Raw genomic sequence first — 16992 nt, forward strand, 5'->3', positions numbered from 1 at the left:
TTTGCAGAGGATTTTTTTCTTTTTTTCAGCAATTATACATGTATGCATGTATACTGAATATTGCTATTTAGAAAAGCCTTTAAAAGAATGTGTCCGCTAGCTTTGCTTTCTCTTTTTTTAAGTGTGTATTCAAGAAAGAAAGAAAGAAGCCTTTACAGCACGTACATATCACTTTACAATTATTTGCTGGTCACGTATATCAATCAATATCTATATTTACTATTTGTTTTCTAAGTAAGCCTCGTATCCGACAGTTTCCAATTTTTGCGCTTTAGCAAGAACCTCTTCCTCTTGCTTTAATAAAAATAGTTCCATTTTTGTTGTGTAACTTGAATCATATGCACCAAGAAGTCTGACAGCCAACAGTGCGGCGTTCGTACTATTGTTAATAGCAACAGTAGCTACTGGGACACCTCTGGGCATTTGAACAATTGAATGTAATGAATCCACTCCATCTAGACAAGAACCTTTAACAGGTACACCAATGACAGGTAGTGGCGTCATTGCTGCTACCATACCTGGTAAATGGGCTGCACCGCCTGCCCCTGCGATAATTGTCTTAATACCACGCTTACTTGCAGAAATGGCATATGCCGACATCCTGTGTGGGGTCCTATGAGCAGACACTATTGTCACTTCAAATGGAACACCAAAATCTTTCAAAACTGCACATGCGGCTGACATTACCGGTAAATCAGAGTCTGATCCCATAATGATACCAACCAATGGTTTGATAGTTGCTTCTAGGTCCAATTTTTGGGCGACAGAGATTTTGATTGGAATGTTTGTTCTTCCTGTAATGTAGTTCAGCCTTTGTTCGCATTCACCCATACTCGAAGCAATAATATTTATGTGACCCACTTTCCTATTAGGTTTGGACTCTTTTCCGTATAAATATACCGAGGCCCCTGGAGTAGCCAATGCCCTTTCGCAAGTTTCTAGTTCTTTATCTTTCGTATGCTTATCTCCAAGAACATTTAGCATAATGGCGTTTGTTGTAATAGTTGAAAAAGATGTAAAATTTTTTGGCATTGGTAAATCCAATATCGACCTCAAATGCGCTTCGAATTGAGAAGTTACACATGCATCGATAGTATAATGTCCAGAGTTGTGGGGCCTTGGTGCAATCTCGTTGATTAGCAGTTCTCCAGTTCCTAAATAAAACATTTCTACGCCGAATATACCACACCCAGGGAAAGATTTAATCGCATTTTCAGCCAATAATTTTGCTTTAAGTTGAACAGAGTCTGGAACTCTAGCTGGGGCGTAACATAAATCACAAATATTATTCTTGTGGATGGTTTCTACAATTGGGTAAGAGAATACCAAACCATCGACAGATCTTACAATCATAACAGCTAATTCTTTAGTAAATGGTGCCCATTTTTCAGCGTATAGAGGACGATCTTTTAATACTTCCAAAGCTTCCAAAATCATCTCTTTGTTTTTTACGACAAAATTGCCCCTTCCATCATACGCCAAAGTTCTCGATTTGAGGACAAATGGGAAACCCAAGTCATCTCCGACATTTAATAACGACGCCTCACTAGGTTGTTCCACGGGAACACTTTTAGTTACGGCTATACCGTTCTTAATTAAATGTTCCTTTTGAACGTATTTGTCTTGTATCAACCCAATTGTTTCTGGAGAAGGGTAAATTTTCAACTTGGGGTATTTCACTTGAAGATTTTTTAGTGTAGGAACATCAACATGCTCAATTTCAATGGTCAGCACGTCACATTTTTCAGCTAGTTTTTCGATATCAAGAGGATTTGAAAAGGACCCATTGACATGCTCATTAGAGTTGGTTATTTGCTTTGCAGGCGAATTTTCGGCATCTAAAATGACTGTTTTGACGTTGAGCCTGTTAGCAGCTTCAACAATCATACGCCCCAATTGTCCTCCTCCTAATATACCGACTGTTCTAGAATCCATACTTGGTTTTTTTTGTCAATGCTTCCTGAGTTCCTGGTTGCTTACTATGCTATGTTTCGAGGAGTGATCAGAAGTTTTTCACTGGCTAATTTATACTTGGAATGCTTTATAATATTGACCATCTGATCCTTAATAAAAGGTAAGAGTCAATCTTGTATTATTACCCGGCTAATAGTCACTAAAGAGGAGTCACTTGTCAAAAAATTAAAAGGCAGCGCCTTTGAAGTAAATGGTTTCTTTTAAGTAAGAATATAGATAGCGACGTTGTAAATTCCTCAGTCGTCATTAGGGCTCATGTAATTTATAAGGCTCTATTTTTTCAATTCTTTTATTTAAATATTATTTATCTACGACTCGTAGATACGCCAGTCCTATTCCGAAGGGTAAAAGTTTGTTCTATATTGGAAAATTATTTGGTATGGTGAACTTTTAAACAAAGTGATTTTCAGGAGTGTTTCTATCCTTGAGTATTCGTGGTTAAGAAATAGAATATATATAAGTTTAGTGCAAATCCGTACTTCGGTAAAGAGGTATGCTATTTAATTGCTAATTAAATTAGTATGCTAACTATTAATGTAAAAGTAAAACGGGGATAAAAAAGCACAATCTACGGACATAGATACTGTGGTTCAATTAGTACTGATCACAATTCAGCATCTTGGGCAACTTTTTGAGCAGATTCTTGTTGTTGGGTGATTTCTTTTAAGTCATTCAACATTTTTGTTCTATTTGGAGGTAATGGGATAGATTCGTCAGTATACGAAGATGACACAATAATAGAAGAAACGTTGTTTGAGCTTCCACTCTCAGGGTCTCTATTTTCACAGATGAAGTGCTTCTTCGATTCTGCATAAGCCTTTTGGAATCGTTTGTTGAGGTATTTTTCTAAGAGGGTCCTACCTATTGGATGGCATTCTAATTTATAGAGTAATTTCGTTATGGCATTACTGATTTTCGATGCTCTTCTTTCTAGTAGAGGAGAAGCCTTCAGTCTAGGTGAGATGATAGAGAAGGTGTTCATGAATTCGGAAGATTTAGAGCTTCCAAAACTCTGTCCGTTACTTCCCAGAATCCTCACATTAGAGCGGGTACTCATTTGTAAAAACTGCCTTAACGAAGACGATTGTGCCATCCTAGACAAGTATGTCCTTTTCCTGGATAGAGACTTTGTAGAGGGCAATTCATGCTCACAGTCATTTTCATTAAACGTAAGGAAAAGGGCTAAGATGTCGAAACTGTATACTTGGGTAAAGAGATCTATTGCTGATAAAACGACGCCATTGGGGTCCCTCTCGATACCCATATAGCTACTATAGTTATCGAACCCCTGATGCACTTCTCTTTCAAAGCTCCATTTGGAAGAATTATCGGCCCGTAATTCAGTTGATGGCAATACTATAGATGGAGAGTAATTTAAACAAGCATTTAAAAACTTATCAATGTTCATCTTGTTTATCGATACCATGCGAAGCACCTCCTTAACAATTTCTAATATTTGACTTAATTGGGAGTATATTCGCTCCTTGGAAAGGAATCGGCATGCGTCTCTTAAGCTAAATAAACAATTATCCAAGTTAGATAACAATTCAATACTATGCAATGTAAAATAGTCAAAAAACTCCGGAAAAATGAAAAAGTCCTTATAAAACGCAATATATTCATCTTTAAGTGCTATATCCGGTGAAATTTCTCGTCTTTTCAAGGTGTCTAGAAGGTTTTCCAACTGGAGAACATTTAGTCTTCTCAATACACTCATCATAGTATCACTATCATGATATTCATCAATGAGAAGTGAAAAGAGTTTCTGGCCCAAATTCCGTTGATTCTCGTTTACTACATTTGATGACAAATGAGGTCTATTGAATATTTTTCTTAAAGGGTTAGGCCCGGTCCTTAGTTCTGTCCTTGCATCTAATGTTTCTTTTTGGGGTTTGTTGTTCTCGTAAAGAATGTCCGCATCCACATCATAATAGTAATCCCAAACATCCAACTGATATCGAAAAATTGGATTGGCAGTCCCAATAATTGCAGGGCATCTAATAAAATCAGTTCTTGATGTTAAATACGCTCGTAAGCTATCAACAAGAGATATATCCATGTAGGGAAAAATCAACGCTGTATTCCCTTTGAAATACGATTGAAGGTCGTTAGAATAAGTTGCCGTTATATTGGCTAGCGATAAAACGAAGGCACAAAGATCTTCTTTGCTCAGTTGAGTAGAATTGATAATTAATTTCCATACAGTAACTTTTGGACTGGCCTTAAGAAGGTATGGAATAAATCTGTCCAAAAATTTCAAAACTAATTCATTGTAATCACTTTCAACATAAATTGGCGCTCTTTTAATCATGTCAAACTGTAATGGGATATTTAGCAAATACGGCGGGAGCATCTTTGATTGAAACCTCGTGAAGTGATATTGTATGAATTGGTCATGAAAGGTCACAATATTACCGTACTTGTCCTTAGTGTCAAATCCATTTATGCGAAATAACCTCTTTAAAGTATCATCTGTGTTAAAGAATAGTTTGGTAATGATAGATTCATCATGGATAGAATGAAGCACGTCTTGTATACTATTTTTGGAATGTATATTATTAATCAATGATAGATCAACACTATTCAGCATATTGAAGCAATCAACCAGTATGTCCATAGCAGCAGCTTGAGATGAAGCTTTCATGTACAAATCCAAAACTAACACAATGATGTTTTTGAATGCAAAAAAGGTTTTCAAAGGTGTGCCGACAGCAATCGATTTAATAACAGCTCCTCTATCATTTGTGATGTCCAGAACCGTATTGGCAACATTAATGAAAAATAGAGGTTCATCATCTGTGACTTTCCGATTGTTCTGAAATTCTTGAAATTCAAATTCATCATCTTCCAAAACGATTGTGTACCTATTGTTTTTTACATCTTGATAGTTTTCGGCATCGTAATATATGCTATTGCTAACACTACTGTTTGAGTCTTCACGATGGTGCAGATTGAAATTGAAACGAGGGTCTTTCGGTACTGGAAAGAGTTGATAATTTTGAGTGAATTTATTGTAATAAAGGGTAAACACTGTAATGTCTTGCCTACCGGGATTGCGTTCTATACTACTTGGAATCATCAAACTTGCCAAGTTCATGGACACAGATGTATCGCCGTTGCATTCCCCGTAGAGGAACTGTCTGAAACCTGGAATGCTTTTAGGATATTGGTGCTTCACGATAGGGCCCAACTTATTATGAAATTCTGCGGATACTATATAACTGACATTCGGCATCTCAAATGGGAAGGATTCATTTTCTACCCACCTGTTACTATTAGAGTTATTTATTTCTCTACGCAACATCCGACAGCCAATAATATTTGCGTATCAAAGAATTTCACAATGATATGGTGCTATATTAAACCGTGATTTTATAAAGTTTGCTTTTATAATAGAAAAGCTACCTCTGCGAACTCTTTTTTTTTCTGTTTACATTATAATCAATTTTTTTTGGTTCGGGTTAAATCCGAAGTCGCAGCTGTAAGAGAATAGTAGCATCTATGTAAGTAGCTGAAAACAGTGGTGAGAGAAGGTTAAATAACAATTTCATAATGCCTGCCAGCATTGGAAGGGTGTGCGCTTCTTGAATAGTAGAAGTATTACTAATTGTCTATCGAAATTATATACTTGTTTATTGTTTTATCTACAATGCAGAAAGAGTTTCAAAGATGTAAAAAACTGCAGCATTCGCAGGTACAGCCCTAAAGAGAGTTATACCTAACCCTCTGTAAAACCCCTTTATCCCAAATTTCACATATATCTTCTTCACTGCATCTGTGAGACTTATATGCTCCGTTTGCATGACTGACTTCACAGTATCTGCAGGGAAGATACTAGCATTAAATGCTAAGCCAGCACTCCCACCACTAACAAGTAATTCCCAGGTTTTATTCGCGTCTCTTTTTGGGTCATCAAGAGCATGCCTATCTTTTAAAGATTTCTTGACTAATTCATAAGTTGCAAACCAGGCAACACCGCCGAAACTTTCTCGAATAAAAGTACCCGATTGTCCCTGCCATAAACCCGCCAAACCTCTCTCGCTTATAATTGCTTTTATCGTAGGTAACACCTTTGTATGCTTCGCTTTAGTAGGACCTTGTAAGTTGGCAACTTGCAATTTACACTTTACTAGCTCTACAGGTGTCAATACCAAGCTTGCACATGAACCTGCAACTCCACCAGAAATCAGAATTTCTCCTAGTGGAGAAATATTTGTATATTTCTCTAAAAGTTTGGAACATTGGTTATATGAAACAAATAATGTGGCATTCTCTAGAGATGCTCCAACTAAAGGTGATGAAATGCCTTGGAAAAATCCTCGTGCTATTCCTTCATTCTGATATGTGAATTTTATACAAGACCATGTCGTCGGGAACACATTAGATGCTTGTGTCTGCAACCTGACTTTCACAGTGTCGAAAGGAAACTCGATCACCTTACCACAGGCACCTGCAACGGAACCATTTATTATATCGAGAATAGCACCTTCTATCAGTCCTTTCTTTTTGCTTTCCTCCATTATTTGTCGGGTTTCCAGAAATGTATTTGCTATAGGTCAAAAGAGTTACTTAGGCAAGAATGCACGCTATATTAGTTGACTATGATCATACTATTATAGTTTTATTCTTTCCTGAATCAAACGGTACTTAGAGCAGGCATCTTATCGCTGGGATTATTCTTGCTACGGCCAGAGCGGCCAGAACGGAAAAAGTTTGTCACATTTCTCTAGCTTGACGGTGAGTCATGATGTGGACAAGCAATCACAGAAGTGTTTCGAGATAATGAATTACAATACAATTGAGATAAGAGTGGATTCTGATGTAATTGTGGGATTCCATTTTTTATAAGGCAATAATATTAGGTATGTAGATATACTAGAAGTTCTCCTCGGGGATTTAGGAATCCATAAAAGGGAATCTGCAACTCTACACAATTCTATAAACATTATTATCATCGTTTTATATGTTGTTATTCATTGATCCTATTACATTATCAATCCTTGCATTTCAGCTTCCACTAATTTAGATGACTATTTATCATCATTTGCGTCATCTTCTAACACCGTATATGATAATATACTAGTAGTATGACTACTAGTTAGTAGATGATAGTTGATTTATATTACAACGTAGATGATAGTTGATTGATAGTACAACAGTATTAATTTGCCCAACATTATTAGTATTATGTTAAAGAATGTTCATCATTAACTACACCAATTTATATGATTAAATGTATAATAGTAATCACTTATTCCATCATATATTAACGTTTAGAATGATGTATTGTCATACTGAGATATGACATGCTAAAATATAGTGGAATTTATACATTAAAGTCCGTGATAGTTTAATGGTCAGAATGGGCGCTTGTCGCGTGCCAGATCGGGGTTCAATTCCCCGTCGCGGAGATTTTTTAGTTTTCTTCACCCAGCTCGAAGTTGGTTGCAATGAAAAAGGCTAACTTAGCTATGTATATTGTATCTGCAAAAAATCGTATAATATGAAAAAGTATTATCTGATCATATGTACATGACTAAATAAAATTGACTTTTTTTAAAGCTTTAGTTACCGAGACTTTCAAGTACTTCAATGATTTCTGATAGGTCTTCCACCGAAATATCTACTAGTTCCTTATGTTCGAGAAGTAAATGACTGTTCGCATGATTCTTTAGCAATACAGTCAAACACCCAGCAGATCTACCGGATTTCATATCATCAAATGAATCACCCACCATAATCATTTCTAATGGCGTTATATTGAGATTCGAAGCAATGTGCAATAATGGGTCAGGGTGTGGTTTCGTAGGTCTGAATTCTCTCGTTACTATATAGTCAAAAACCGATAACTCAGATGGAATGAACCTTGCAACAAAACTCTCGACTGGAGCGCCGATATTTCGAGTACATATATTTTTACTAATGCCTTTTTTGGTCAAATACCTCATTAGGTCAACCAAACCAGGCTGCGGTTGCATCTCCTTCATGGCTTTTGTTTCGACCAGTTCTATCTTATCATGCGCTGCCTTTCTTTCTTTTTCGGTAGGCAAACTATCAATGAAGTGAAGGATATCAATTGATTTATCATTCAATCCTATGGTGTTTCTCATCGCTGGAAACATCCAAGGCTGAGGTAGACATAATGTACCGTCCATATCAAATATGACTGCTTTAATATGCTTTAATCTCTTCAGTCCTTGTAATTTCGTCATTTTACTGTGGTGTTCTTTGAAATGCTTTTAAACTATATATGTATTTTCAATTACCTCGCTAATTAATGTTAGTAATATTTTGAGATTAACTCGAACATCCTGATTTCGTTTTAAGATATATAGGACCATTTTCAATTTTTCGTTCCATTACACTTTTTCCTTAGCACGCGTTCAAAGCCCAATTTTGAGAAAGGGGACGTTTTCAAGAGCAGTTGAAAGAGCCAGACAAACTATTGCTACATTGAGTTGACTGAACACCAATACAACTGGGTTGGAAAGATTGAAATATTTTTCTTTGCTTCTTTGCATACTCATTTAACACTTCTCTTCTCCTTTAAGCAATGGCGTCGGCTGTACCTTACGATCCCTACGATGATTTAGACAATAATCCGTTTGCTGAGCCACACGAAGATTCTGAACCAGTTGCAACAAACACAGACGACTCATCTTATATAGCGAAAGAGCAAACAACTTCTGAAGGAGCTGCTGTTGTTGATCGAGGTAACAATACTGCGGATATCTCCCAAGAGGATTCAGGTAGAGAGGATAGAGCAGCACAGTCAAAAACTTCAAACGAACAAAATAGCAACAATTTGTCAGTCCAACCACCACAAAATGTTATTCTTCCAGAAAGAAATGATGAAAAAAGAAAATACAGTTTGCTTGTCAAAACAACAGGATTGGAACGATTTGGATCTATAACCGGTAAGAAAGAGAATCCGGCTATCATATTTGACTGCTCAACAAACCTGCCTACATTTCGCAAACAACAGTATAAGAATGTAAAAAAATCATATGAAGAATTTCACCAACTATTCAAATATCTTAATGTTGCTATCCAGGAATCTTTTGTCCCCACACTTCCTCCTGCGTACACAACATTCGGAATTAATAGCGAAGAGGATAGGTCTAAGATAACACGGAATTTCCAACTTTGGTTTAACAGAATATCACAGGATCCTTTAATTATTCGAAATGAAGAGGTGGCTTTTTTCATTGAGAGTGACTTTAATACGTATTCACCGATTAACAAATCCAAATCACTAGCTTCTGGATTGAAGAGAAAAACTTTAAAGCAATTGGCGCCCCCATATGATGAAGTCACAGAACTAGCAGAATTCCGGCCATTAGTCAAATCTATATATGTTGTTTCCCAGAATTTGCAAGAAAAACTGCTAAAAGTTTCCAGAAACCGCAAAATGATGGTTCAAGAAGAAAATGCCTTTGGTCAGGATTTTGTTAATCTAGATGAGCACAATAAATTGTACAAGAGATATGGTAGAATACTAACTGCTGTCGGCGATATTGATAGCATCATAGCCACTATGGATATGGCTACCTTATACGATGGTTTAGAATGGGTTGTTAGAGACGCTTATGTGGTGAAGGAAGCTTTGACCAATAGGCATTTTGTCATGCGAAGTCTAATTCAAGCACAACAGAACTCCAAGACAAAACAGGAACAAGCACGCAGATTCAGGTCAAGAAGGGACATCAATCCTATGAAAATTGATGAAGCATTACGTCAGTTAAAAATGGCAACCAAAAAAGAGCAAGTTTTGACTTTGAAGCTTCAGCGAATCACTTCAAACATGATTATCGAGAGAAGGCAGTGGATCAACTGGTATGAAGAATGGATAAGAAATTCAATCAAGCAATTCACACTAAGAAAGATAGAATATGAAAGAAAGAAGCTGACGCTGCTTGAACGTGTACGTTCCGATATTAGAAAAGCCGACGAAAACGGAGGTTTGTCACGTTTGGGACGCAATGCTGTCTCGGTTAAGAGTACTGACACTTCTCAAACCACTAAAGGCGACAGTTGGACAGGAGAGAACAACCGCAAAAGTCAAATCCCCATCAATAAGATTGCCCATACTGAATTCGATGATGAGCTGGTCACTGAAGATGATGGATCTGTCTCTCAAGAATTCGATACTGCATCACTGAATGCTCGCCATGCAGCCTCACTTTTAGGCATGTCTAACAAATAGTATGTATAGAATTATATAGAAGTTGTATCTTTTGGTGGGGTGTGCCTTCGCTAGACCACTATTAACACCGGGTAAAGTAACATGCTGCACTTTTAAAATTTTCTCAAATCTCACCTTGAAAAATTTTTTTACCATGATCTTCAAATATCCTCAATTGCATGCCAAAATAATATTAGACGTTTCGTTGTTATAGTTATTCTACATCATTTTCCAAGAGAGTCAGACCTAAGCACCCAAGAACTTTTAATATCAAATAAAAATGGTTGCTTTCACTGTTGACCAAATGCGTTCTTTAATGGACAAAGTTACCAATGTGCGTAACATGTCCGTTATTGCTCACGTCGATCATGGTAAGTCCACTTTGACCGATTCCTTGGTCCAAAGAGCCGGTATTATTTCCGCTGCTAAGGCAGGTGAAGCCCGTTTCACCGATACCAGAAAGGATGAACAAGAAAGAGGTATTACTATCAAATCTACCGCTATTTCCTTGTACTCTGAAATGTCTGACGAAGATGTCAAGGAAATCAAGCAAAAGACCGATGGTAACTCTTTCTTAATCAACTTGATTGACTCGCCAGGTCACGTTGATTTCTCCTCTGAAGTTACTGCCGCTTTGCGTGTCACTGATGGTGCTTTGGTTGTCGTCGACACCATTGAAGGTGTCTGTGTCCAAACCGAAACTGTTTTGAGACAAGCTTTGGGTGAAAGAATTAAGCCTGTTGTCGTTATCAACAAGGTCGACAGAGCTTTGTTGGAATTGCAAGTTTCCAAGGAAGATTTGTATCAAACTTTTGCTAGAACTGTTGAATCCGTTAACGTTATCGTCTCCACCTACGCTGATGAAGTTTTGGGTGACGTTCAAGTCTACCCAGCTAAGGGTACCGTTGCCTTCGGTTCCGGTTTGCACGGTTGGGCTTTCACCATCCGTCAATTCGCCACCAGATACGCTAAGAAGTTCGGTGTCGACAAGGCCAAGATGATGGACAGATTATGGGGTGACTCTTTCTTTAACCCAAAGACTAAGAAGTGGACTAACAAGGAGACTGATGCTGAAGGTAAGCCATTGGAAAGAGCTTTCAACATGTTCATCTTGGACCCTATCTTTAGATTATTCACAGCCATTATGAACTTCAAGAAAGAAGAGATTCCAGTTTTGCTAGAAAAATTGGAAATTGTCTTGAAGGGTGACGAAAAGGACTTGGAAGGTAAGGCTTTGTTGAAGGTTGTTATGAGAAAGTTCTTGCCAGCTGCTGATGCTTTATTGGAAATGATTGTCTTGCACTTGCCATCTCCAGTCACTGCTCAAGCTTACAGAGCCGAACAATTATACGAAGGTCCAGCTGATGATGCCAGCTGTATTGCTATCAAGAACTGTGATCCAAAGGCTGACTTAATGTTGTACGTCTCCAAGATGGTGCCAACCTCTGATAAGGGTAGATTCTACGCTTTTGGTAGAGTTTTCGCTGGTACTGTTAAGTCTGGTCAAAAGGTGAGAATCCAAGGTCCAAACTACGTTCCAGGTAAGAAGGACGACTTGTTCATCAAGGCCATCCAAAGAGTTGTTTTGATGATGGGTAGATTTGTCGAGCCAATTGATGACTGTCCAGCTGGTAACATTATCGGTTTAGTCGGTATTGATCAATTTTTGTTGAAGACCGGTACTTTAACCACCAATGAAACTTCTCACAACATGAAGGTCATGAAGTTCTCCGTTTCTCCAGTTGTCCAAGTCGCTGTCGAAGTTAAGAACGCCAACGATTTGCCAAAGTTGGTTGAAGGTTTGAAGAGATTGTCCAAGTCTGATCCTTGTGTCTTGACTTACATGTCTGAATCCGGTGAACATATCGTTGCTGGTACCGGTGAATTGCATTTGGAAATTTGTTTGCAAGATTTGGAACACGACCACGCCGGTGTTCCATTGAAGATCTCCCCACCAGTTGTTGCTTACAGAGAAACTGTTGAAAGTGAATCTTCTCAAACTGCTTTGTCCAAGTCTCCAAACAAGCATAACAGAATTTACTTGAAGGCTGAACCAATTGACGAAGAAGTTTCTTTGGCCATCGAAAACGGTATCATCAACCCAAGAGATGATTTCAAAGCTAGAGCTAGAATCATGGCTGATGACTACGGTTGGGACGTCACCGACGCCAGAAAGATCTGGTGTTTCGGTCCAGATGGTAACGGTCCAAACTTGGTTATTGACCAAACTAAGGCTGTTCAATACTTACACGAAATCAAGGATTCCGTTGTTGCTGCTTTCCAATGGGCTACCAAGGAAGGTCCAATTTTCGGTGAAGAAATGAGATCTGTCAGAGTTAACATTTTGGATGTTACTTTACATGCTGATGCTATCCACAGAGGTGGTGGTCAAATTATCCCAACCATGAGAAGAGCTACTTATGCTGGTTTCTTGTTGGCTGAACCAAAGATCCAAGAACCAGTTTTCTTGGTCGAAATTCAATGTCCAGAACAAGCCGTCGGTGGTATTTACTCTGTCTTAAACAAGAAGAGAGGTCAAGTTGTTTCTGAAGAACAAAGACCAGGTACTCCATTGTTTACCGTTAAGGCTTACTTGCCAGTCAATGAATCTTTCGGTTTCACCGGTGAATTGAGACAAGCTACTGGTGGTCAAGCTTTCCCACAAATGGTCTTCGACCATTGGTCCACTCTAGGTTCTGACCCATTGGACCCAACCTCCAAGGCTGGTGAAATTGTTCTTGCTGCTCGTAAGAGACACGGTATGAAGGAAGAAGTTCCAGGCTGGCAAGAATATTACGACAAATTGTAAGAAGCTTAAACAAAAAAAAGTGCTTCTGCAATAACAAGTCCTACTGTTTTGAGATCCTTTTCATTTATTTTCTTCCTTAAAAATTTGCCGTAATGAAAATAGTATAGTAATAGACATATATATTATTTTCTTATACATTTTTGTCATATAGTTATATTCCGAATGTTTACAATCGAATTCATCATAGAAATGTTGCTTCCTGTATTATATGCTCTACTAAAGAGGGTGACAGTTGCAAGTCCTCGAGCCATGTGATATGTTATCTTACCCCTCTTATAATATCAAAGGAACTGTAAAAAAAACTACTCTAACTCACTAGATATGATGAGTGTTATTACGTATACCTTACCTTGTTCCTGGTCATAGCATTTATCCGTTGACGAAAAAAGAAAAACGGGCTTCCGCGGCTATTGTTTGGTCGATACCCCGCCGTATCTTGGCGATTCTATAATTAGAGCGAAAAAGGAAATAGGGAAAATCCTTGGTGAGGAGACAAAGCCTCATCGGGCTAAAACTCCCTCAAACAGGAGGCCAAATAAAGTATATATCTCATTATGGCCGATACTTGGTTTAGAGAACACAATAACGGAAGAGCCTCAGCCCCTGCAAATGTAAGAAAGAGGTAATTAATTTTCCGGTTTACTTACTTTCTCTCATCATTGGGGAAAGTGTCAATTCGAGGCGTTGAGATCGAAGACCATTGTACTTTCTTTTTGATTTAAATATGCTTTTGTAAAAAAAATTCTTGACCTATCTTGCACGAATGAATCAGAATTTACTCTATGTTCCTTATCTTGACATACTCTTGTTACAATATGTAATAGTCGTGGTATAGTATAACACACGAAATAATCAATAAGCATTTAAAATACGTTCATATATATTTTCTGATCACATCTTATAATACGAAAAAGATGTTTACCATGAATCTACTTTCTACTTCTCCTCCAGAAGAGGTTTCTCCACAGGATAGCCCATCTCCAATATCTTCTATTGAATGCAAGAAGGATAGGGACAAATTTGCACACTCTCAAAATGAATTTGATGGTATGGTTTTTGGCGTTTCACTAGAAGAATCTTTGAAAATTGCCCGAGAGGAGGTTATTATTCAAAAGAGTACAGAGGAACTCGGCTTCATACCATTTGTAATAGCGAAAAGCGGACAGTATCTAATAGAAAACGCATTATGCACAGCTGGCATTTTCCGTATTGCAGGCAGTAATAAACGTGTTAGAGAACTCCAAGCTATATTTTCTAGACCACCTCATTTTGGTCATGAATTTGAAGGATGGAGAGACTTCAATGCTCATGATATCGCTACTTTATTGAAAAGATACCTGAATTCATTAAGCGAGCCCTTAGTTCCACTAACATTATATGATAGTTTCAGAAACCCAATAATAAAAGACCCAAAAATAAACGATCATAAGGAAAAAATCATCAAGAAGTACGAAAACATCTACATGCTCCTACCACAACAAAACAGGCACTTGATACTTTATTTGGTTGGGTTGCTGAATTTATTTGCAAGTAATGACAAAAAAAACTTAATGCCTGCAAGTAATTTAGCGGCCATTGTACAGCCTTCAATATTGTCTCATCCAAAGCATGAGATGAACCCAGAAGAGTATGAAATATCCAGGACAGTTATCGAATTCCTCATATTACACGCTTCAGACATAATACCAAATATAGAAAATGCGACAAAAGACATTAAATCACATATAAGAGTAGCAAAGTTTAAAAACATTGCCGTCCCTGAGATGGCTATTGATTCCGATGAAGACGACTTTCTCCAGCCATCAATAGATGATCACATGCTTCTGAGGTCACGTGCGAATTCTCACTCTGACAATTTCACACTACATCACCATGCATTATCTTCTAGCCCAATAGGCCATGACAAGAATGGACTCTCTGTGCCAAGATCATTCAAAGGTCGAACATTGAGTGCAGAGTCTCTATCGCCTAAATTCAGCAAACTACTTGGCTGCGGTGGGAACAGCAGTAACGGCTACAGCAAAGACCCCACAGAAAGAGTTCCTAGAAGCGAGAATAAGACTAAACACAAACAGCACAGACAGTCGTGGTTAAGAAGACTCACCAGCCCTTCTAGAACGGTCCCTTAATCACCTTACCTCATTTTGATAACCAGTTAGCTTTCGCCGAGACTCGGCAAAGAGGGCCGGTCTACCTGGGACCTTTTACGAAACTCGGTGTACCTACCAGTAATCTCGGCCCGCGTCTCGGCAAGGGGGGCATGACACGGACCGTTTTGGTTGGTCAGTTCTTATTTTCTGTAACTTCCATTGTTTGATTAAAGAATATATAAGTCATTGGAAAGCTCTAAGGTCCCTTATTAAAGGTTCCAAAGTTTTTTAGTTTCACATCGTAGTCATCATCAGAAAAACCCTCTTTTTCAAGTTTTCCTTCTTTCTTAATTCTCTATTTATTTATTACTCTTGTATATAAAGATATATATTCCAAGTATATGACCGCATTGGATACTCTTCATCAGAATCTGAACTAACTTGGTGGAAATTTAATCGAGATCAGGAACGAATCATACTTTTTATAATAATTATTAATAATGTTGAGAAACACTTTTTTTAGAAATACCTCGAGAAGGTTTTTGGCTACTGTAAAGCAACCTTCCATTGGAAAATACACCGGTAAACCAAACCCTTCCACCGGCAAATATACTGTCTCGTTCATTGAAGGTGATGGTATTGGCCCTGAAATTTCCAAATCTGTGAAGAAAATCTTTAGTGCAGCAAATGTTCCCATCGAGTGGGAATTCTGTGACGTTAATCCCATCTTCGTCAACGGGTTGACCACCATTCCTGATCCTGCTGTACAATCTATTACAAAGAACCTGGTTGCTTTGAAAGGTCCCCTAGCTACACCAATCGGAAAGGGTCACAGATCTTTGAATTTGACCTTGAGAAAGACATTCGGTCTATTTGCCAATGTCCGTCCTGCCAAGTCTGTGGAAGGTTTTAAGACTACTTATGAAAACGTCGACTTAGTTCTTATCAGGGAAAACACTGAAGGTGAGTATTCTGGTATCGAACATATAGTTTGCCCAGGCGTTGTTCAATCCATTAAATTGATCACAAGAGATGCCTCTGAGAGAGTCATTAGATATGCTTTTGAATATGCAAGAGCCATTGGTAGACCAAGAGTCATCGTAGTACATAAGTCTACCATCCAAAGATTAGCGGATGGTCTATTCGTTAATGTCGCCAAAGAATTATCCAAGGAATACCCTGATATCACTTTAGAAACTGAACTTATTGACAACAGTGTATTAAAGGTTGTCACCAACCCATCCGCCTATACAAACGCCGTCTCTGTTTGCCCAAATCTATACGGTGATATTTTATCTGATTTGAACTCTGGTTTAAGTGCTGGTTCTTTAGGCTTAACGCCATCTGCCAATATCGGTCATAAGATTTCGATCTTTGAAGCTGTTCATGGCTCTGCTCCTGATATTGCCGGTCAAGATAAAGCAAATCCAACTGCTCTTCTTTTATCATCAGTAATGATGTTAAACCACATGGGCCTAACCAACTATGCTGATCAAATTCAAAATGCAGTCTTGTCTACTATCGCGTCCGGTCCAGAAAACAGAACTGGTGATTTAGCGGGTGCTGCAACAACTTCCTCTTTCACTGAGGCAGTCATTAAGAGGTTATAAAAACTCTCCTTTCTCTCTCTCATGTTCCTTCATGCCATATAAAATAAACGACTAGTCTTATAAATAATGATTTCTGAAACATTATGAAGCAAAAAAGTAAAAAGACTTAGATATACATATTTATATGTATATATACATACATACAATAAAAAAACAAGATCCGTTATAAGGTAAAGCTAGCGTTTTGAGTTACTTTTTTATGACTGAATGCCTTTATTAAGGATAAATATATCTCAGTACTCATATCCTGATGATGTCATAAGAGAACATAAATGACGAACGATTCAAAATATCCCTCTAAGCAGTTCAAATCATAAAAACAAA

The 16992-nt window shown here is 37.9% G+C and overlaps 8 protein-coding genes and 1 non-coding gene across 9 annotated transcripts; 5 read left to right on the plus strand and 4 right to left on the minus strand.

Moving 5' to 3' along the window:
- Positions 1-219: 219 nt before the first annotated feature.
- On the minus strand, positions 220-1935 carry ADE2 (phosphoribosylaminoimidazole carboxylase ADE2; the record flags this gene model as incomplete). Its single annotated transcript, XM_056225765.1, has 1 exon — positions 220-1935. The coding sequence occupies one exon, from the start codon at positions 1933-1935 to the stop codon at positions 220-222; it is 1716 nt and encodes a 571-aa protein (XP_056079551.1).
- Positions 1936-2578: 643 nt separating this feature from the next.
- AFI1 (Afi1p) lies at positions 2579-5278 on the minus strand (the record flags this gene model as incomplete). The annotated part of the gene is made up of 1 exon (XM_056225766.1): positions 2579-5278. The coding sequence occupies one exon, from the start codon at positions 5276-5278 to the stop codon at positions 2579-2581; it is 2700 nt and encodes an 899-aa protein (XP_056079552.1).
- Positions 5279-5618: 340 nt separating this feature from the next.
- ORT1 (Ort1p) lies at positions 5619-6494 on the minus strand (the record flags this gene model as incomplete). Its single annotated transcript, XM_056225767.1, has 1 exon — positions 5619-6494. The coding sequence occupies one exon, from the start codon at positions 6492-6494 to the stop codon at positions 5619-5621; it is 876 nt and encodes a 291-aa protein (XP_056079553.1).
- Positions 6495-7313: 819 nt separating this feature from the next.
- Smki_15.trna14D lies at positions 7314-7385 on the plus strand. Its single transcript has one exon. It is a non-coding gene; the product is annotated as a tRNA-Asp (tRNA).
- Positions 7386-7538: 153 nt separating this feature from the next.
- On the minus strand, positions 7539-8186 carry SMKI15G2780 (putative haloacid dehalogenase-like hydrolase; the record flags this gene model as incomplete). The annotated part of the gene is made up of 1 exon (XM_056225768.1): positions 7539-8186. One exon carries the CDS (start codon positions 8184-8186, stop codon positions 7539-7541), a length of 648 nt encoding a protein of 215 aa, XP_056079554.1.
- A 341-nt stretch (positions 8187-8527) lies between these two features.
- VPS17 (retromer subunit VPS17) lies at positions 8528-10180 on the plus strand (the record flags this gene model as incomplete). Its single annotated transcript, XM_056225769.1, has 1 exon — positions 8528-10180. The coding sequence occupies one exon, from the start codon at positions 8528-8530 to the stop codon at positions 10178-10180; it is 1653 nt and encodes a 550-aa protein (XP_056079555.1).
- Positions 10181-10439: 259 nt separating this feature from the next.
- On the plus strand, positions 10440-12968 carry EFT1 (elongation factor 2; the record flags this gene model as incomplete). The annotated part of the gene is made up of 1 exon (XM_056225770.1): positions 10440-12968. The coding sequence occupies one exon, from the start codon at positions 10440-10442 to the stop codon at positions 12966-12968; it is 2529 nt and encodes an 842-aa protein (XP_056079556.1).
- Positions 12969-13882: 914 nt separating this feature from the next.
- Positions 13883-15097, plus strand: BAG7 (GTPase-activating protein BAG7; the record flags this gene model as incomplete). Its single annotated transcript, XM_056225771.1, has 1 exon — positions 13883-15097. The coding sequence occupies one exon, from the start codon at positions 13883-13885 to the stop codon at positions 15095-15097; it is 1215 nt and encodes a 404-aa protein (XP_056079557.1).
- Positions 15098-15558: 461 nt separating this feature from the next.
- On the plus strand, positions 15559-16668 carry IDH2 (isocitrate dehydrogenase (NAD(+)) IDH2; the record flags this gene model as incomplete). Its single annotated transcript, XM_056225772.1, has 1 exon — positions 15559-16668. One exon carries the CDS (start codon positions 15559-15561, stop codon positions 16666-16668), a length of 1110 nt encoding a protein of 369 aa, XP_056079558.1.
- Positions 16669-16992: the final 324 nt, after the last annotated feature.

The sequence above is a fragment of the Saccharomyces mikatae genome, assembly GCF_947241705.1.
Source record: "Saccharomyces mikatae IFO 1815 strain IFO1815 genome assembly, chromosome: 15".
Classification (NCBI taxonomy): domain Eukaryota; kingdom Fungi; phylum Ascomycota; class Saccharomycetes; order Saccharomycetales; family Saccharomycetaceae; genus Saccharomyces; species Saccharomyces mikatae.